This window comes from Oncorhynchus keta, unplaced genomic scaffold (genome assembly GCF_023373465.1).
Source record: "Oncorhynchus keta strain PuntledgeMale-10-30-2019 unplaced genomic scaffold, Oket_V2 Un_contig_448_pilon_pilon, whole genome shotgun sequence".
In the NCBI taxonomy this organism is placed as follows: Eukaryota; Metazoa; Chordata; class Actinopteri; order Salmoniformes; family Salmonidae; genus Oncorhynchus; species Oncorhynchus keta.
Genome location: NW_026287799.1, coordinates 208,692 through 231,431, shown reverse-complemented (window position 1 = coordinate 231,431; position 22,740 = coordinate 208,692). Strand labels below are relative to the sequence as shown.

General features: G+C 44.4%; 1 protein-coding gene across 1 annotated transcript in view; it reads left to right on the top strand.

Moving 5' to 3' along the window:
* Positions 1 to 2,734: 2,734 nt before the first annotated feature.
* Positions 2,735 to 22,740, top strand: part of rfc1 (replication factor C (activator 1) 1) — an 85,796-nt gene continuing 65,790 nt past the window's right edge. Inside the window, 6 exon segments of the mRNA XM_052509411.1 lie at positions 2,735 to 2,879; positions 7,262 to 7,361; positions 8,173 to 8,272; positions 8,275 to 8,397; positions 17,540 to 17,677; positions 17,973 to 18,341. Coding sequence (XP_052365371.1) covers positions 2,735 to 2,879; positions 7,262 to 7,361; positions 8,173 to 8,272; positions 8,275 to 8,397; positions 17,540 to 17,677; positions 17,973 to 18,341 — 975 coding nt within the window.

Sequence of the window (22,740 nt, the reverse complement as noted above, 5' to 3'; positions counted from 1 at the left end):
GGTCGACCACCAAGGTATTAATATAAACCAGAGTCTCTAGTCAGTGAACTGGGCGACCACCAAGGTATTAATATAAACCAGAGTCTCTAGTCAGTGAACTGGTCGACCACCAAGGTATTAATATAAACCAGAGTCTCTAGTCAGTGAACTGTCAGTGACCACCACCAATTAATATAAACCAGAGTCTTAACCAAGGTGTTTATTATTATAAACCAACCTAGTCAACCCCAAGGTATTTATTATATAAACCCCAACCACACTGCTAAGCTCACGACTACAATGACTATGATTATAATGACCATGGTCAGTGAACAGGATGAGGATGATGATGAAAGATCTCTAGGTCAGTGAACTGATGAGGGTAAATGGTAAACCATGATGAGGGTGCTGGTGAGGAGCCACCAAGGTATTTATTATAAACCAGGATGATATTGATGGTGGTGAGGTATGATGATGATGGTGGTGAGGATGATGATGGTGGTGGTGGTGAGGATGATGATAAACCAGATGGTGGTGGTGAGGTATTATGAGTCTCTAGTCATGATGGTGAGGTATTATGATCTCTAGAGTGAACTGGTGGTGAGTCTCTAGTCATGATAATGATGTTAATGATGATGGTGAGGATGATGGTGGTGGTGGTGATGATGATATGATGGTGGTGATGATGATGATGATGGTGGGTGGTGATGATGATGGTGGTGAGGATGATGATGATGATGATAATGGTGGTGATGGTGGTGAGGATGATGGTGGTGAGGATGATGATGATGGTGGTGAGGATGATGATGATGATGGTGGTGGTGAGGATGATGATGATGGTGGTGAGTGAGGATGATGATGATGATGGTGGTGAGGATGATGATGATGATGGTGGTGAGGATGATGATGGTGGTGAGGATGATAATGATGATGGTGAGGATGATGATGATGATGGTGGTGAGGATGATAATGATGATGGTGAGGATGATAATGATGGTGGTGGATGATGATGATGATGATGGTGGTGATGATGGTGGTGATGATGATGATGGTGAGGATGATAATGATGATGGTGAGGATGATGATGATGGTGGTGAGGATGATAATGATGATGGTGAGGATGATAATGATGATGGTGAGGATGATGGTGGTGATGATGATGATGGTGGTGAGGATGATGAATGATGTTAATGATGATGATGATGAGGATGATGATGATGGTGGTGAGGATGATGATGATGATGGTGAGGATGATAATGATGATGGTGAGGATGATAATGATGATGGTGGTGAGGATGATAATGATGATGGTGGTGAGGATGATGATGATGGTGGTGGAGGATGATGATGATGATGATGGTGGTGAGGATGATGAATGATGGTAATGATGATGGGTGAGGATTATGATGATGGTGGTGGTGAGGATGATGATGAGGATGATGATGATGATGGTGGTGAGGATGATAATGATGATGGTGGTGAGGATTATGATGATGGTGGTGGTGAGATGATGATGATGGTGGTGAGGATTGATGATGATGGTGGTGGTGAGGATGATGATGATGGATGATGATGATGATGGTGGTGAGGATGATGATGATGATGAGGATGATGATGGTGGTGATAATGATGATGATGGTGGTGGTGAGGATGATGATGATGGTGGTGGTGAGGATGATGATGATGATGATGATGGATGGTGGTGAGGATGATGATGATGGTGGTGAGGATGATAATGATGATGGTGGTGGTGGATGATGATGATGATGGTGGTGAGGATGATGATGATGATGGTGGTGAGGATGATGATGGTGGTGATGATGATGGTGGTGATGATGATGGGTGAGGATGATGATGATGGTGGGTGGTGGATGATAATGATGTTAATGATGATGGTGAGGATGATGATGATGGTGGTGAGGATGATGATGATGATGGTGAGATAATGATAATGATGATGGTGAGGATGATAATGATGATGGTGGTGAGGATGATGATGATGATGGTGGTGAGGATGATGATGGGTGAGGATGATGATGATGATGATGGTGGTGGTGAGGATGATAATGATGTTAATGATGATGGTGAGATAATGATGATGATGATGGTGGTGAGGATGATGATGGTGGTGAGGATGATGATGGTGGTGAGGATGATGATGATGATGGTGAGGATGATGATGATGATGGTGATGATGATGGTGAGGATGATGATGGTGGTGAGGATGATGGTGGTGGTGAGGATGATGATGATGATGGTGGTGAGGATGATGATGATGGTGGTGAGGATGATGATGGTGAGGATGATGATGATGATGGTGGTGATGATGATGATGATGATGGTGGTGAGGATGATGATGATGATGGTGAGGATGATGATGATGGTGATGATGATGATGGTGGTGAGGATGATGATGATGATGATGGTGGTGAGGATGATGATGATGATGATGGTGAGGATGATGATGATGATGGTGGTGAGGATGATGATGATGATGATGGTGGTGAGGATGATAATGATGGTGGTGAGGATGAATGATGATGATGATGGTGGTGAGGATGATGATGATGATGATGGTGGTGAGGATGATGATGATGGTGGTGAGGATGATGATGATGGTGGTGGTGAGGATGATGGTGGTGATGGTGATGATGATGATGATGATGATGGTGAGGATGATGATGATGGTGATGATGATGATGGTGGTGAGGATGATGATGATGGTGATGATGATGATGATGGTGGTGAGATCACCATGGTGGTGGAGAAGAAGAAGATGGTGAAGAAGGACAATGATAAAAAGAGAAAGAGTGAGGATGATGATGTGGTGGTGAGGATGATGATCATGGTGAGTCAGGTAATAATGATGACTGTGGGCCATTTAATGGTCATTGAGTCAGGTAATGATGATGACTGGTGGGCCATTTAATGGTCATTGAGTCAGGTAATAATGATGACTGAACCTCTGGTGGGCCATTTAGGTGGTCAGGAATGATGATGAGTGAGGCCAGGTGAATAATGATGACTGAAGGTATGATGATGATGGTGGGCCATTTAATGGTCATTGAGTCAGGATGATAATGATGATGATGGTGGTGAGGAGGATGATTGATGGTGGTGATGATGATGATGATGATGGTGGTGAGGATGATAATGATGATGATGGAGTCAGGTAATAGGATGATGAATGATGGTGGGATGATGAATGGTCATGATGAGTCAGGTGATAATGATGACTGTGGTGATTTAATGGTCATGGTGAGTGAGGTAATAATGATGACTGATGGTCTGACTGATGATGATGATGATGGTGGTGACCTGATGATGATGGTGGTGATGATTATGGTGGTGAGGTGAGGTAATAATGATGACTGGTGGTCATTGCCATGAATGATGATGATGGTGAGTCAGGTAATAATGATGACTGAACCTGACTGATGAATGGTGGTGAGGATGATGATGATGATGGTGGTGAGGATTTAGTGGTCATGGTGAGTCAGGATAATAATGATGACTGTGGGAGGATGATATTGATGGTGGTGAGTGATGGTGAATAATGATGATGTGGGCCATTTAATGGTCATGAGTCAGGTAATGATGACTGGGGCCATTTATGATGATGGTGATGATGCTATGATGGTGATGAGTCAGATGATGATGATGGTGAGGATGATAATGATGATGGTGAGTCAGGTGATGATGATGATGATGGTGCCATTTATGGTGATGATCAGATGATGATGGTGGTTTATGGTGATGATGATGATGGTGACTGTGAGGCCATTTAATGGTGAGTCAGGTAATAATGATGACTGATGGTGGTGAGGATGATGATGATGAATGGTCATTGAGTGAGGATGATGATGACTGGTGGTGATGATGATGGTGGTGGTGGTGGTGAGGTCATGATGATGATGATGACTGTGAGGATGATGGTCATGAGTCAGGTAATAATGATGACTGATTTATGGTCATTGAGGATGATGATGGTGGTGATGATGATGATGATTTAATGATGGTGGTGAGGATGATGATGATGGTGGTGAGGATGATGATGATGATGGTGGGCCATGAGAGAGGTGATGGTGATGATGGTGGTGATGATGGTGGTGGTGGTCATGAGTGAGGTAATAATGATGACTGATTTATGGTGGTCATGGTGGTGGTGGTGGTGATGGTGGTGGTGGTGATGATGATGACTGATGGTTTAGGATGATGATGATGGTGATGATAATGATGGTGATGAGGATGATGATGACTGTGGGCCATTTGATGGTCATTGAGTCAGGTAATAATGATGACTGTGGGCCATTTAATGGTCATTGGTGAGGTAATGATGATGACTGATGGGCCATTTATGGTGAGTCAGGTAATGATGATGACTGTGGGCCATCAGGGTAATGATGATGATGATGTGGGCCATTTATGGTCATTGAGTCAGGTAATAATGATGACTGAAGGCCATTTAATCATTGAGTCAGGTAATAATGATGAAAGTGGGCCATTTAATGGTCATTGAGTCAGGTAATAATGATGACTGTGGGCCATTTAATGGTCATTGAGTCAGGTAATAATGATGACTGTGGGCCATTTAATGGTCATTGAGTCAGGTAATAATGATGACTGTGGGCCATTTAATGGTCATTGAGTCAGGTAATAATGATGACTGTGGGCCATTTAATGGTCATTGAGTCAGGTAATAATGATGACTGTGGGCCATTTAATGGTCATTGAGTCAGGTAATAATGATGACTGTGGGCCATTTAATGGTCATTGGGCCATTTAATGGTCATTGAGTCAGGTAATAATGATGACTGTGGGCCATTTAATGGCCATTTAATGGTCATTGAGTCAGGTAATAATGATGACTGTGGGCCATTTAATGGTCATTGAGTCAGGTAATAATGATGACTGTGGGCCATTTAATGGTCATTGAGTCAGGTAATAATGATGACTGTGGGCCATTTAATGGTCATTGAGTCAGGTAATAATGATGACTGTGGGCCATTTAATGGTCATTGAGTCAGGTAATAATGATGACTGTGGGCCATTTAATGGTCATTGAGTCAGGTAATAATGATGACTGTGGGCCATTTAATGGTCATTGAGTCAGGTAATAATGATGACTGTGGGCCATTTAATGGTCATTGAGTCAGGTAATAATGATGACTGTGGGCCATTTAATGGTCATTTAATGAGTCAGGTAATAATGATGACTGTGGGCCATTTAATGGTCATTGAGTCAGGTAATAATGATGACTGTGGGCCATTTAATGGTCATTGAGTCAGGTAATAATGATGACTGTTTAATGGGAGTCCATTTAATGGTCATTGAGTCAGGTAATAATGATGACTGTGGGCCATTTAATGGTCATTGAGTCAGGTAATAATGATGACTGTGGGCCATTTAATGGTCATTGAGTCAGGTAATAATGATGACTGTGGGCCATTTAATGGTCATTGAGTCAGGTAATAATGATGACTGTGGGCCATTTAATGGTCATTGGGCCATTTAATGGTCATTGAGTCAGGTAATAATGATGACTGTGGGCCATTTAATGGTCATTGAGTCAGGTAATAATGATGACTGTGGGCCATTTAATGGTCATTGAGTCAGGTAATAATGATGACTGTGGGCCATTTAATGGTCATTGAGTCAGGTAATAATGATGACTGTGGGCCATTTAATGGTCATTGAGTCAGGTAATAATGATGACTGTGGGCCATTTAATGGTCATTGAGTCAGGTAATAATGATGACTGTGGGCCATTTAATGGTCATTGAGTCAGGTAATAATGATGACTGTTTAATGGGCCATTTAATGGTCATTTAGTCAGGTAATAATGATGACTGTGGGCCATTTAATGGTCATTGAGTCAGGTAATAATGATGACTGTGGGCCATTTAATGGTCATTGAGTCAGGTAATAATGATGACTGTGGGCCATTTAATGGTCATTGAGTCAGGTAATAATGATGACTGTGGGCCATTTAATGGTCATTGAGTCAGGTAATAATGATGACTGTGGGCCATTTAATGGTCATTGAGTCAGGTAATAATGATGACTGTGGGCCATTTAATGGTCATTGAGTCAGGTAATAATGATGACTGGTCATTGAGTCAGGTAATAATGATGACTGTGGGCCATTTAATGGTCATTGAGTCAGGTAATAATGATGACTGTGGGCCATTTAATGGTCATTGAGTCAGGTAATAATGATGACTGTGGGCCATTTAATGGTCATTGAGTCAGGTAATAATGATGACTGTGGGCCATTTAATGGTCATTGAGTCAGGTAATAATGATGACTGTGGGCCATTTAATGGTCATTGAGTCAGGTAATAATGATGACTGTGGGCCATTTAATGGTCATTGAGTCAGGTAATAATGATGACTGTGGGCCATTTAATGGTCATTGAGTCAGGTAATAATGATGACTGTGGGCCATTTAATGGTCATTGAGTCAGGTAATAATGATGACTGTGGGCCATTTAATGGTCATTGAGTCAGGTAATAATGATGACTGTGGGCCATTTAATGGTCATTGAGTCAGGTAATAATGATGACTGTGGGCCATTTAGTGGTCATTGAGTCAGGTAATAATGATGACTGTGGGCCATTTAATGGTCATTGAGTCAGGTAATAATGATGACTGTGGGCCATTTAATGGTCATTGAGTCAGGTAATAATGATGACTGTGGGGTCATTTAATGATGACTGTGGGCCATTTAATGAACACCAGAACACCTTCTCTGGCTGTTATTATAAATAGAGTCTCTAGTCAGTGAACTGATCTGAATATGGGATGACTTCTGAACAGAACACCTGACTCTGGTTGTTATCATAGAATATGGGGGTCATCCTGCAGGGGGTTTCTGGGAAAACAGAACACCTTCTCTGGCTGTTATCATAGAATATGGGGGTCATCCTGCAGGGGGTTTCTGGGAAAACAGAAAACCTTCTCTGGCTGTTATCATAGAATATGGGGGTCATCCTGCAGGGGTTTCTGGGAAAACAGAAAACCTTCTCTGGCTGTTATCATAGAATATGGGGGTCATCCTGCAGGGGGTTTCTGGGAAAACAGAACACCTTCTCTGGCTGTTATCATAGAATATGGGGGTCATCTTGCAGGGGGTTTCTGAAACTTCTTTGTAAGAGTCCGTTGAGTCTAAAGTTAAGGAGGGTTTCCTCCCGAGGTTAACACCCTCCCTCCCTCCCTCACCTCCCTCTCTCTCTCTCTCCCCCTCCCCTCCCCTCCCTCCCCTCCCCTCCCTCCTGTAGACTCTGAGGAGGAGGTAGTGGAGCAGAAGCAGAAGGCCCAGAAACCAAACCCTCCTCTTCCTCCGGCTCCTCTTCCTCCTGCCAAGAAAGACCCGGTGCAGTACGTCTCTGAGACAGGTGAGACAGATGAGACTCCATAACGGGAGAATACCGGGATAACGGCAGAATACCAGAACTAAACGGGAGAATATGAATCATCCTGACTGACTAGATTTTCCTAGTAACGGGAGAATATGAACACAGACTCTGGTCTCTCTTCTGTCTCATTTCTCTCTCTCTCTCTCTCTGCCTCTCTCTGTCTGTCTCTCTCTCTTTCTCTCTGCCTCTCTCTCTCTCTCTCTCTCTGTCTCTCTCTCTCTCTCTCTCTCTCTCTCTCTCTCTCTCTCTCTCTGTCTCTCTCTCTCTCTCTCTGTCTCTCTCTGTCTCTCTCTGCCTCTCTCTGTCTCTCTCTCTGTCTCTCTCTCTGTCTCTCTCTCTGTCTCTCTCTCTCTGTCTCTCTCTCTGCCTCTCTCTGTCTCTCTCTCTGCCTCTCTCTGTCTCTCTCTCTGCCTCTCTCTGTCTCTCTCTCTGTCTCTCTCTCTCTCTCTGCTCTCTCTCTGTCTCTCTCTCTCTCTCTGTCTCTCTGCTCTCTCTCTGTCTCTCTCTGTCTCTCTCTCTCTCTCTCTGCCTCTCTCTGTCTCTCTCTCTGCCTCTCTCTGTCTCTCTCTCTGCTCTCTCTCTGCCTCTGTCTCTCTCTCTGCTCTCTCTCTGCTCTCTCTCTCTCTCTCTCTCTGTCTCTCTCTGTCTCTCTCTCTGCCTCTCTCTCTCTTCCTCTCTCTCCTCTCTTCTTACCCCCCTCCTCTCTGTAGATTCAGACAGCGATAACTTCCTGTCTCTGAAGAAGTCCCAGGGTAATGGAGTGACCAAACCAGGGAAGGCCCGCCCCGGGACCAAAGAGAGCCACAGGTCCCCCCCGAAACCCCCCTTGTTCCCGCCACAGGGAAAGGAGGGATGAAGAAGTCTCCTCCAGCCCCGTCACCCCTAAATCAGCGCCCCCGCAGACCAAACGCACCCCCACCTCTGTCCTGGACTACTTTGGCAGTGGGAGTGTCCAGCGCTCGGACAGGAAACTGGTGGCCAGTACCAAGAGGAAGACTGTGAGGAAAACTCTCTCCCTCTCTACTCTCCCTCCAGCCTTCTCAGGACCCAGGGCTACTGTGTAGTGTAACTAGTCTGACTAGTTGTTGTTGATGAGACCCAGGTCTAGTGTGTAGTCTGACTAGTTGTTGTAGATGAGACCCAGGTCTAGTGTGTAGTCTGACTAGTTGTTGATGATGAGACCCAGGTCTAGTGTGTAGTCTGACTAGTCTGACTAGTTGTTGTTGATGAGACCCAGGTCTAGTGTGTAGTCTGACTAGTTGTTGATGATGAGACCCAGGTCTAGTGTGTAGTCTGTTGTTGTTGACCAGGTCTAGTTGTGTGTCTGACTGTTGTTGATGAGACCCAGGTCTAGTGTGTAGTCTGACTAGTTGTTGTTGATGAGACCCAGGTCTAGTGTGTGTAGTCTGACTAGTTGTGATGAGACTAGTTGTTGACTAGTTGATGAGACCCAGGTCTAGTGTGTAGTCTGACTAGTTGTTGTTGATGAGACCCAGGTCTAGTGTGTAGTCTGACTAGTTGTTGATGAGACCCAGGTCTAGTGTGTAGTCTGACTAGTTGTTGATGAGACCCAGGTCTAGTGTGTAGTCTGACTAGTTGTTGTTGATGAGACCCAGGTCTAGTGTGTAGTCTGACTAGTTGTTGTTGATGAGACCCAGGTCTAGTGTGTAGTCTGACTAGTTGTTGTTGATGAGACCCAGGTCTAGTGTGTAGTCTGACTAGTTGTTGATGATGAGACCCAGGTCTAGTGTGTAGTCTGACTAGTTGTTGTTGATGAGACCCAGGTCTAGTGTGTAGTCTGACTAGTTGTTGATGAGACCCAGGTCTAGTGTGTAGTCTGACTAGTTGTTGTTGATGAGACCCAGGTCTAGTGTGTAGTCTGACTAGTTGTTGATGAGACCCAGGTCTAGTGTGTAGTCTGACTAGTTGTTGATGAGACCCAGGTCTAGTGTGTAGTCTGACTAGTTGTTGATGATGAGACCCAGGTCTAGTGTGTAGTCTGACTAGTTGTTGTTGATGAGACCCAGGTCTAGTGTGTAGTCTGACTAGTTGTTGTTGATGAGACCCAGGTCTAGTGTGTAGTCTGACTAGTTGTTGTTGATGAGACCCAGGTCTAGTGTGTAGTCTGACTAGTTGTTGTTGATGAGACCCAGGTCTAGTGTGTAGTCTGACTAGTTGTTGTTGATGAGACCCAGGTCTAGTGTGTAGTCTGACTAGTTGTTGTTGATGAGACCCAGGTCTAGTGTGTAGTCTGACTAGTTGTTGATGAGACCCAGGTCTAGTGTGTAGTCTGACTAGTTGTTGATGATGAGACCCAGGTCTAGTGTGTAGTCTGACTAGTTGTTGATGAGACCCAGGTCTAGTGTGTAGTCTGACTAGTTGTTGATGAGACCCAGGTCTAGTGTGTAGTCTGACTAGTTGTTGTTGATGAGACCCAGGTCTAGTGTGTAGTCTGACTAGTTGTTGATGAGACCCAGGTCTAGTGTGTAGTCTGACTAGTTGTTGATGATGACCCAGGTCTAGTGTCTGACTAGTTGTGTATGTCTGACTGACTAGTTGTTGATGATGAGACCCAGGTCTAGTGTGTACTAGTTGTTGATGATGAGACCCAGGTCTAGTGTGTAGTCTGACTAGTTGTTGATGAGACCCAGGTCTAGTGTGTAGTCTGACTAGTTGTTGATGAGACCCAGGTCTAGTGTGTAGTCTGACTAGTTGTTGATGATGAGACCCAGGTCTAGTGTGTAGTCTGACTAGTTGTTGTTGATGAGACCCAGGTCTAGTGTGTAGTCTGACTAGTTGTTGTTGATGAGACCCAGGTCTAGTGTGTAGTCTGACTAGTTGTTGTTGATGAGACCCAGGTCTAGTGTGTAGTCTGACTAGTTGTTGATGATGAGACCCAGGTCTAGTGTGTAGTCTGACTAGTTGTTGTTGATGAGACCCAGGTCTAGTGTGTAGTCTGACTAGTTGTTGTTGATGAGACCCAGGTCTAGTGTGTAGTCTGACTAGTTGTTGATGATGAGACCCAGGTCTAGTGTGTAGTCTGACTAGTTGTTGATGAGACCCAGGTCTAGTGTGTAGTCTGACTAGTTGTTGATGAGACCCAGGTCTAGTGTGTAGTCTGACTAGTTGTTGATGAGACCCAGGTCTAGTGTGTAGTCTGACTAGTTGTTGTTGATGAGACCCAGGTCTAGTGTGTAGTCTGACTAGTTGTTGTCTGAGACCCAGGTCTAGTGTGTAGTCTGACTAGTTGACCCAGTTGTGTGTAGTCTGACTGAGACCCAGGTCTAGTGTGTAGTCTGACTAGTTGTTGATGATGAGACCCAGGTCTAGTGTGTAGTCTGACTAGTTGTTGTTGATGAGACCCAGGTCTAGTGTGTAGTCTGACTAGTTGTTGTTGATGAGACCCAGGTCTAGTGTGTAGTCTGACTAGTTGTTGTTGATGAGACCCAGGTCTAGTGTGTAGTCTGACTAGTTGTTGTTGATGAGACCCAGGTCCCAGGTCTAGTGTGTTGTTGATGAGACCCAGGTCTAGTGTGTAGTCTGACTAGTTGTTGTTGATGAGACCCAGGTCTAGTGTGTAGTCTGACTAGTTGTTGTTGATGAGACCCAGGTCTAGTGTGTAGTCTGACTAGTTGTTGATGAGACCCAGGTCTAGTGTGTAGTCTGACTAGTTGTTGATGATGAGACCCAGGTCTAGTGTGTAGTCTGACTAGTTGTTGTTGATGAGACCCAGGTCTAGTGTGTAGTCTGACTAGTTGTTGATGAGACCCAGGTCTAGTGTGTAGTCTGACTAGTTGTTGATGAGACCCAGGTCTAGTGTGTAGTCTGACTAGTTGTTGATGAGACCCAGGTCTAGTGTGTAGTCTGACTAGTTGTTGTTGATGAGACCCAGGTCTAGTGTGTAGTCTGACTAGTTGTTGTTGATGAGACCCAGGTCTAGTGTGTAGTCTGACTAGTTGTTGATGATGAGACCCAGGTCTAGTGTGTAGTCTGGTCTAGTTGTCTGACTGTTGTTGTTGATGAGACCCAGGTCTAGTGTGTAGTCTGACTAGTTGTTGTTGATGAGACCCAGGTCTAGTGTGTAGTCTGACTAGTTGTTGATGATGAGACCCAGGTCTAGTGTGTAGTCTGACTAGTTGTTGTTGATGAGACCCAGGTCTAGTGTGTAGTCTGACTAGTTGTTGATGAGACCCAGGTCTAGTGTAGTCTGACTAGTTGTTGTTGATGAGACCCAGGTCTAGTGTGTAGTCTGACTAGTTGTTGTTGATGAGACCCAGGTCTAGTGTGTAGTCTGACTAGTTGTTGTTGATGAGACCCAGGTCTAGTGTGTAGTCTGACTAGTTGTTGTTGATGAGACCCAGGTCTAGTGTGTAGTCTGACTAGTTGTTGTTGATGAGACCCAGGTCTAGTGTGTAGTCTGACTAGTTGTTGATGATGAGACCCAGGTCTAGTGTGTAGTCTGACTAGTTGTTGTTGATGAGACCCAGGTCTAGTGTGTAGTCTGACTAGTTGTTGATGATGAGACCCAGGTCTAGTGTGTAGTCTGACTAGTTGTTGATGAGACCCAGGTCTAGTGTGTAGTCTGACTAGTTGTTGATGATGAGACCCAGGTCTAGTGTGTAGTCTGACTAGTTGTTGTTGATGAGACCCAGGTCTAGTGTGTAGTCTGACTAGTTGTTGTTGATGAGACCCAGGTCTAGTGTGTAGTCTGACTAGTTGTTGATGAGACCCAGGTCTAGTGTGTAGTCTGACTAGTTGTTGATGAGACCCAGGTCTAGTGTGTAGTCTGACTAGTTGTTGATGAGACCCAGGTCTAGTGTGTAGTCTGACTAGTCTGACTAGTTGTTGATGAGACCCAGGTCTAGTGTGTAGTCTGACTAGTTGTTGTTGATGAGACCCAGGTCTAGTGTGTAGTCTGACTAGTTGTTGTGATGAGACCCAGGTCTAGTGTGTAGTCTGACTAGTTGTTGATGATGAGACCCAGGTCTAGTGTGTAGTCTGACTAGTTGTTGTTGATGAGACCCAGGTCTAGTGTGTAGTCTGACTAGTTGTTGATGAGACCCAGGTCTAGTGTGTAGTCTGACTAGTTGTTGTAGATGAGACCCAGGTCTAGTGTGTAGTCTGACTAGTTGTTGATGATGATGAGTTGTTGTTGACCCAGGTCTAGTGTGTAGTCTGACTAGTTGTTGTTGATGAGACCCAGGTCTAGTGTGTAGTCTGACTAGTTGTTGTTGATGAGACCCAGGTCTAGTGTGTAGTCTGACTAGTTGTTGATGATGAGACCCAGGTCTAGTGTGTAGTCTGACTAGTTGTTGATGATGAGACCCAGGTCTAGTGTGTAGTCTGACTAGTTGTTGATGAGACCCAGGTCTAGTGTGTAGTCTGACTAGTTGTTGATGATGAGACCCAGGTCTAGTGTGTAGTCTGACTAGTTGTTGATGATGAGACCCAGGTCTAGTGTGTAGTCTGACTAGTTGTTGTTGATGAGACCCAGGTCTAGTGTGTAGTCTGACTAGTTGTTGATGATGAGACCCAGGTCTAGTGTGTAGTCTGACTAGTTGTTGTTGATGAGACCCAGGTCTAGTGTGTAGTCTGACTAGTTGTTGTTGATGAGACCCAGGTCTAGTGTGTAGTCTGACTAGTTGTTGATGATGAGACCCAGGTCTAGTGTCTAGTTGTTGTATGAGACCCAGGTCTAGTGTGTAGTCTGACTGAGGTTGTTGTCTGATGATGAGACCCAGGTCTAGTGTGTAGTCTGACTAGTTGTTGATGAGACCCAGGTCTAGTGTGTAGTCTGACTAGTTGTAGATGAGACCCAGGTCTAGTGTGTAGTCTGACTAGTTGTTGTTGATGAGACCCAGGTCTAGTGTGTAGTCTGACTAGTTGTTGTTGATGATGAGACCCAGGTCTAGTGTCTAGTCTGACTAGTTGTTGATGAGACCCAGGTCTAGTGTGTAGTCTGACTAGTTGTTGTTGTTGATGAGACCCAGGTCTAGTGTGTAGTCTGACTAGTTGTTGTTGATGAGACCCAGGTCTAGTGTGTAGTCTGACTAGTTGTTGATGAGACCCAGGTCTAGTGTGTATGAGACCCAGGTCTAGTGTGTAGTCTGACTAGTTGTTGTTGATGAGACCCAGGTCTAGTGTGTAGTCTGACTAGTTGTGATGAGACCCAGGTCTAGTTGTTCTGACTAGTTGTTGATGAGACCCAGGTCTGAGTTGTTGTGATGAGTCTGTGTGTAGTCTGACTAGTTGTTGTTGATGAGACCCAGGTCTAGTGTGACTAGTAGTCTGACTAGTTGTTGTTGATGAGACCCAGGTCTAGTGTGTAGTCTGACTAGTTGTTGTTGATGAGACCCAGGTCTAGTGTGTAGTCTGACTAGTTGTTGTTGATGAGACCCAGGTCTAGTGTGTAGTCTGACTAGTTGTTGATGATGAGACCCAGGTCTAGTGTGTAGTCTGACTAGTAGATGAGACCCAGGTCTAGTGTGTAGTCTGACTAGTTGTTGATGAGACCCAGGTCTAGTGTGTAGTCTGACTAGTTGTTGTTGATGAGACCCAGGTCTAGTGTGTAGTCTGACTAGTTGTTGATGAGACCCAGGTCTAGTGTGTAGTCTGACTAGTTGTTGTTGATGAGACCCAGGTCTAGTGTGTAGTCTGACTAGTTGTTGTTGATGAGACCCAGGTCTAGTGTGTAGTCTGACTAGTTGTTGATGAGACCCAGGTCTAGTCTAGTCTGACTAGTTGTTGTGATGAGACCCAGGTCTGTGTAGTCTGACTAGTTGTTGATGAGACCCAGGTCTAGTGTGTAGTCTGACTGTTGTTGATGAGAGACTCTAGTTGTGTAGTCTGACTAGTTGTTGATGATGAGACCCAGGTCTAGTGTGTAGTCTGACTAGTTGTTGTTGATGAGACCCAGGTCTAGTGTGTAGTCTGACTAGTTGTTGATGATGAGACCCAGGTCTAGTGTGTAGTCTGACTAGTTGTTGTTGATGAGACCCAGGTCTAGTGTGTAGTCTGACTAGTTGTTGTTGATGAGACCCAGGTCTAGTGTGTAGTCTGACTAGTTGTTGATGAGACCCAGGTCTAGTGTGTAGTCTGACTAGTTGTTGTTGATGAGACCCAGGTCTAGTGTGTAGTCTGACTAGTTGTTGTTGATGAGACCCAGGTCTAGTGTGTAGTCTGACTAGTTGTTGTTGATGAGACCCAGGTCTAGTGTGTAGTCTGACTAGTTGTTGTTGATGAGACCCAGGTCTAGTGTGTAGTCTGACTAGTTGTTGATGATGAGACCCAGGTCTAGTGTGTAGTCTGACTAGTTGTTGATGATGAGACCCAGGTCTAGTGTGTAGTCTGACTAGTTGTTGATGATGAGACCCAGGTCTAGTGTGTAGTCTGACTAGTTGTTGTTGATGAGACCCAGGTCTAGTGTGTAGTCTGACTAGTTGTTGATGATGAGACCCAGGTCTAGTGTGTAGTCTGACTAGTTGTTGTTGATGAGACCCAGGTCTAGTGTGTAGTCTGACTAGTTGTTGTTGATGAGACCCAGGTCTAGTGTGTAGTCTGACTAGTTGTTGATGATGAGACCCAGGTCTAGTGTGTAGTCTGACTAGTTGTTGTTGATGAGACCCAGGTCTAGTGTGTAGTCTGACTAGTTGTTGTTGATGAGACCCAGGTCTAGTGTGTAGTCTGACTAGTTGTTGTTGATGAGACCCAGGTCTAGTGTGTAGTCTGACTAGTTGTTGTTGATGAGACCCAGGTCTAGTGTGTAGTCTGACTAGTTGTTGATGAGACCCAGGTCTAGTGTGTAGTCTGACTAGTTGTTGATGAGACCCAGGTCTAGTGTGTAGTCTGACTAGTTGTTGTTGATGAGACCCAGGTCTAGTGTGTAGTCTGACTAGTTGTTGTTGAGACCCAGGTCTAGTGTGTAGTCTGAGTTGTTGTAGACCCAGGTCTAGTGTGTAGTCTGACTAGTTGTTGATGAGACCCAGGTCTAGTGTGTAGTCTGACTAGTTGTTGTTGATGAGACCCAGGTCTAGTGTGTAGTCTGACTAGTTGTTGATGATGAGACCCAGGTCTAGTGTGTAGTCTGACTAGTTGTTGATGAGACCCAGGTGATGAGACCCAGGTCTAGTGTGTAGTCTGACTAGTTGTTGTTGATGAGACCCAGGTCTAGTGTGTAGTCTGACTAGTTGTTGATGAGACCCAGGTCTAGTGTGTAGTCTGACTAGTTGTTGTTGATGAGACCCAGGTCTAGTGTGTAGTCTGACTAGTTGTTGATGATGAGACCCAGGTCTAGTGTGTAGTCTGACTAGTTGTTGTTGATGAGACCCAGGTCTAGTGTGTAGTCTGACTAGTTGTTGATGATGAGACCCAGGTCTAGTGTGTAGTCTGACTAGTTGTTGTTGATGAGACCCAGGTCTAGTGTGTAGTCTGACTAGTTGTTGATGAGACCCAGGTCTAGTGTGTAGTCTGACTAGTTGTTGATGAGACCCAGATGAGATGAGACCCAGGTCTAGTGTGTAGTCTGACTAGTTGTTGATGATGAGACCCAGGTCTAGTGTGTAGTCTGACTAGTTGTTGTTGATGAGACCCAGGTCTAGTGTCTGACTAGTTGTTGTTGATGAGACCCAGGTCTAGTGTGTAGTCTGACTAGTTGTTGATGAGACCCAGGTCTAGTGTGTAGTCTGACTAGTTGTTGATGATGAGACCCAGGTCTAGTGTAGTCTGACTAGTTGTTGATGAGACCCAGGTCTAGTGTGTAGTCTGACTGAGTTGTTGTTGATGAGACCCAGGTCTAGTGTGTAGTCTGACTAGTTGTTGTTGATGAGACCCAGGTCTAGTGTGTAGTCTGACTAGTTGTTGTTGATGAGACCCAGGTCTAGTGTCTACTAGTTGTTGATGAGACCCAGGTCTAGTGTAGTCTGACTAGTTGTTGATGATGAGACCCAGGTCTAGTGTGTAGTCTGACTAGTTGTTGTTGATGAGACCCAGGTCTAGTGTGTAGTCTGACTAGTTGTTGATGATGAGACCCAGGTCTAGTGTGTAGTCTGACTAGTTGTTGTGATGAGACCCAGGTCTAGTGTGTAGTCTGACTAGTTGTTGTTGATGAGACCCAGGTCTAGTGTGTAGTCTGACTAGTTGTTGTAGAGACTCTAGTGTGTAGTCTGACTAGTTGTTGTTGATGAGACCCAGGTCTAGTGTGTAGTCTGACTAGTTGTTGATGATGAGACCCAGGTCTAGTGTGTAGTCTGACTAGTTGTTGATGAGACCCAGGTCTAGAGACTCAGGTCTTGTGTAGTCTGACTAGTTGTTGATGATGAGACCCAGGTCTAGTGTGTAGTCTGACTAGTTGTTGATGATGAGACCCAGGTCTAGTGTGTAGTCTGACTAGTTGTTGTTGATGAGACCCAGGTCTAGTGTGTAGTCTGACTAGTTGTTGATGATGAGACCCAGGTCTAGTGTGTAGTCTGACTAGTTGTTGTTGATGAGACCCAGGTCTAGTGTGTAGTCTGACTAGTTGTTGACCCAGGTCTAGTGTGTAGTCTGACTAGTTGTTGTTGATGAGACCCAGGTCTAGTGTCTAGTCTGACTAGTTGTTGTTGTTGTTGATGAGACCCAGGTCTAGTGTGTAGTCTGACTAGTTGTTGATGATGAGACCCAGGTCTAGTGTGTAGTCTGACTAGTTGTTGTTGATGAGACCCAGGTCTAGTGTGTAGTCTGACTAGTTGTTGATGAGAGACCAGGTCTAGTGTGTAGTCTGACTAGTTGTTGATGATGAGACCCAGGTCTAGTGTGTAGTCTGACTAGTTGTTGATGAGACCCAGGTCTAGTGTGTAGTCTGACTAGTTGTTGTTGATGAGACCCAGGTCTAGTGTGTAGTCTGACTAGTTGTTGTAGATGAGACCCAGGTCTAGTGTGTAGTCTGACTAGTTGTTGATGATGAGACCCAGGTCTAGTGTGTAGTCTGACTAGTTGTTGTTGATGAGACCCAGGTCTAGTGTGTAGTCTGACTAGTTGTTGTTGATGAGACCCAGGTCTAGTGTGTAGTCTGACTAGTTGTTGATGATGAGACCCAGGTCTAGTGTGTAGTCTGACTAGTCAACCGGTTGTTGTTGTTGACGGCTGTGTTGTTCGTCCTCTCAGGACCCTGAGGAGTCGCTGACTGATGAGGTCATCGCCCAGCAGATGGACGAGGACATGGAGTTGGAGAGGCAGGTCCACGAGGACGAGGAGTTTGCCAAGACGCTGGCCATGTTGGACCAGCAACCACACGCCAAAAAGGTGAAGAGTGTACACACCACACCACACCACACCACACACACACCCACGGTTACACACACACATACACACCACACCACACCACACACACACACACACACCACACCACACCACACCACAACACACACACACACACACCACGGTTACACACACACACACACCACACCACACCACACCACACCACACCACACACACACCACGGTTACACACACACACACACTACAAACTCTCTCTTTCTCTCTCTGAAAGATTCAACATGTCTCTATATATATTTGTGTGTGTGTGTGTGTGTGTCCAGGCTCGTAAATACTCTGGTGAGGATCTGGGGTCTGCCACGTCAGCCAACAAAAGCAGCGCTAACTCCTCCCACAGCAGCACTACCAGCCAATCACAGTCCAATGGGCGGGACCACAACCAGGACGTGATCGGTCCGTCCCCTAAAAAGGTCCCGCCTCTAGTTAAGACCAGTTCCAAACTGTCCATGATGAAGAAAAGGGAGGAAGAAGAGGAAGGAGGAGGCAAGACAAATCTGAGCATCAATGCGTCCGTCTCTCCCAAAAAGGAGTTCCAAACCCCTTCGAGCACAGACAGGAAGTCCAAGCTCAAAACAGGAAGCGTAACCATGGTGACCACACCCACGACTCTTAAAACCTCCCCCAAGAAAGAGGTGAAACTTTTTAAATCAACAGTTATCCTTCAAAGAAAATAACCCAAAGCTCTGTGACTGACTGAAAATAACCCAAAGCTCTGTGACTGAAAATAACCCAAAGCTCTGTGACTGAAAATAACCCAAAGCTCTGTGACTGACTGAAAATAACCCAAAGCTCTGTGACTGACTGAAAATAACCCAAAGCTCTGTGACTGACTGAAAATAACCCAAAGCTCTGTGACTGACTGAAAATAACCCAAAGCTCTGTGACTGACTGAAAATAACCCAAAGCTCTGTGACTGACTGAAAATAACCCAAAGCTCTGTGACTGACTGAAAATAACCCAAAGCTCTGTGACTGACTGAAAATAACCCAAAGCTCTGTGACTGAAAATAACCCAAAGCTCTGACTGAAAATAACCCAAAGCTCTGTGACTGACTGAAAATAACCCAAAGCTCTGTGACTGACTGAAAATAACCCAAAGCTCTGTGACTGACTGAAAATAACCCAAAGCTCTGTGACTGACTGAAAATAACCCAAAGCTCTGTGACTGACTGAAAATAACCCAAAGCTCTGTGACTGACTGAAAAAAATAACCCAAAGCTCTGTGACTGACTGAAAATAACCCAAAGCTCTGTGACTGACTGAAAATAACCCAAAGCTCTGTGACTGACTGAAAATAACCCAAAGCTCTGTGACTGACTGAAAATAACCCAAAGCTCTGTGACTGACCCAAAGCTCTGTGAAAAATAACCCAAAGCTCTGTGACTGACTGAAAATAACCCAAAGCTCTGTGACTGACTGAAAATAACCCAAAGCTCTGTGACTGAAAATAACCCAAAGCTCTGTGACTGACTGAAAATAACCCAAAGCTCTGTGACTGACTGAAAATAACCCAAAGCTCTGTGACTGACTGAAAATAACCCAAAGCTCTGTGACTGAAAATAACCCAAAGCTCTGTGACTGAAAAATAACCCAAAGCTCTGTGACTGTGACTCTGTGACTGAAAATAACCCAAAGCTCTGTGAAAAATAACCCAAAGCTCTGTGACTGACTGAAAATAACCCAAAGCTCTGTGACTGAAAATAACCCAAAGCTGTGACTGAAAATAACCCAAAGCTCTGTGACTGAAAATAACCCAAAGCTCTGTGACTGTGACTGAAAATAACCCAAAGCTCTGTGACTGACTGAAAGCTCTGTGACTGACTGAAAATAACCCAAAGCTCTGTGACTGACTGACTGCAAATAACCCAAAGCTCTGTGACTGACTGAAAATAACCCAAAGCTCTGTGACTGAAAATAACCCAAAGCTCTGTGACTGACTGAAAATAACCCAAAGCTCTGTGACTGACTGAAAATAACCCAAAGCTCTGTGACTGACTGAAAATAACCCAAAGCTCTGTGACTGACTGAAAATAACCCAAAGCTCTGTGACTGAAAATAACCCAAAGCTCTGTGACTGACTGAAAATAACCCAAAGCTCTGTGACTGACTGAAAATAACCCAAAGCTCTGTGACTGACTGAAAATAACCCAAAGCTCTGTGACTGAAAATAACCCAAAGCTCTGTGACTGACTGAAAATAACCCAAAGCTCTGTGACTGACTGAAAATAACCCAAAGCTCTGTGACTGACTCTGAAAAAATAACCCAAAGCTCTGTGACTGACTGAAAATAACCCAAAGCTCTGTGACTGAAAATAACTCTGTGAAAATAACCCAAAGCTCTGTGACTGACTGAAAATAACCCAAAGCTCTGTGACTGACTGAAAATAACCCAAAGCTCTGTGACTGACTGAAAATAACCCAAAGCTCTGTGACTGACTGAAAATAACCCAAAGCTCTGTGACTGACTGAAAATAACCCAAAGCTCTGTGACTGACTGAAAATAACCCAAAGCTCTGTGACTGACTGAAAATAACCCAAAGCTCTGTGACTGACTGAAAATAACCCAAAGCTCTGTGACTGACTGAAAATAACCCAAAGCTCTGTGACTGACTGAAAATAACCCAAAGCTCTGTGACTGACTGAAAATAACCCAAAGCTCTGTGACTGACTGAAAATAACCCAAAGCTCTGTGACTGACTGAAAATAACCCAAAGCTGTGAAAGCTCTGTGACTGACTGAAAATAACCCAAAGCTCTGTGACTGACTGAAAATAACCCAAAGCTCTGTGACTGACTGAAAATAACCCAAAGCTCTGTGACTGACTGAAAATAACCCAAAGCTCTGTGACTGACTGAAAATAACCCAAAGCTCTGTGACTGACTGAAAATAACCCAAAGCTCTGTGACTGACTGAAAATAACCCAAAGCTCTGTGACTGACTGAAAATAACCCAAAGCTCTGTGACTGACTGAAAATAACCCAAAGCCCTGTGACTGACTGAAAATAACCCAAAGCTCTGTGACTGACTGAAAATAACCCAAAGCTCTGTGACTGACTGAAAATAACCCAAAGCTCTGTGACTGACTGAAAATAACCCAAAGCTCTGTGACTGAAAATAACCCAAAGCTCTGTGACTGAAAATAACCCAAAGCTCTGTGACTGAAAATAACCCAAAGCTCTGTGACTGAAAATAACCCAAAGCTCTGTGACTGAAAATAACCCAAAGCTCTGTGACTGAAAATAACCCAAAGCTCTGTGACTGACTGAAAATAACCCAAAGCTCTGTGACTGACTGAAAATAACCCAAAGCTCTGTGACTGACTGAAAATAACCCAAAGCTCTGTGACTGACTGAAAATAACCCAAAGCTCTGTGACTGACTGACTGCAAATAACCCAAAGCTCTGTGACTGACTGAAAATAACCCAAAGCTCTGTGACTGACTGAAAATAACCCAAAGCTCTGTGACTGACTGAAAATAACCCAAAGCTCTGTGACTGACTGAAAATAACCCAAAGCTCTGTGACTGAAAAATAACCCAAAGCTCTGTGACTGAAAATAACCCAAAGCTCTGTGAAAAAATAACCCAAAGCTCTGTGACTGACTGAAAATAACCCAAAGCTATGTGACTGACTGAAAATAACCCAAAGCTCTGTGACTGAAAATAACCCAAAGCTCTGTGACTGACTGAAAATAACCCAAAGCTCTGTGACTGACTGAAAATAACCCAAAGCTCTGTGACTGACTGAAAATAACCCAAAGCTCTGTGACTGAAAATAACCCAAAGCTCTGTGACTGACTGCAAATAACCCAAAGCTCTGTGACTGACTGAAAATAACCCAAAGCTCTGTGACTGACTGAAAATAACCCAAAGCTCTGTGACTGTGACTGACTGAAAATAACCCAAAGCTCTGTGACTGACTGAAAATAACCCAAAGCTCTGTGACTGAAAATAACCCAAAGCTCTGTGACTGACTGAAAATAACCCAAAGCTCTGTGACTGACTGAAAATAACCCAAAGCTCTGTGACTGACTGAAAATAACCCAAAGCTCTGTGACTGACTGAAAATAACCCAAAGCTCTGTGACTGACTGAAAATAACCCAAAGCTCTGTGACTGTGACTGAAAATAACCCAAAGCTCTGTGACTGACTGAAAATAACCCAAAGCTCTGTGACTGACTGAAAATAACCCAAAGCTCTGTGACTGTGACTGACTGAAAATAACCCAAAGCTCTGACTGTGACTGAAAATAACCCAAAGCTCTGTGACTGTGACTGAAAATAACCCAAAGCTCTGTGACTGACTGAAAATAACCCAAAGCTCTGTGACTGACTGAAAATAACCCAAAGCTCTGTGACTGACTGAAAATAACCCAAAGCTCTGTGACTGACTGAAAATAACCCAAAGCTCTGTGACTGACTGAAAATAACCCAAAGCTCTGTGACTGACTGAAAATAACCCAAAGCTCTGTGACTGACTGAAAATAACCCAAAGCTCTGTGACTGACTGAAAATAACCCAAAGCTCTGTGACAGACTGAAAATAACCCAACGCTCTGTGACTGTGACTGACTGAAAATAGCCCAAAGCTCTGTGACTGTCACTGACTGAAATAACCCAAAGCTCTGTGACTGACTGAAAATAACCCAAAGCTCTGTGACTGACTGAAAATAACCCAAAGCTCTGTGACTGTGACTGAAAATAACCCAAAGCTCTGTGACTGACTGAAAATAACCCAAAGCTCTGTGACTGACTGAAAATAACCCAAAGCTCTGTGACTGACTGAAAATAACCCAAAGCTCTGTGACTGACTGAAAATAACCCAAAGCTCTGTGACTGACTGAAAATAACCCAAAGCTCTGTGACTGACTGACTGAAAATAACCCAAAGCTCTGTGACTGTGACTGAAAATAACCCAAAGCTCTGTGACTGACTGAAAATAACCCAAAGCTCTGTGACTGACTGAAAATAACCCAAAGCTCTGTGACTGACTGAAAATAACCCAAAGCTCTGTGACTGACTGAAAATAACCCAAA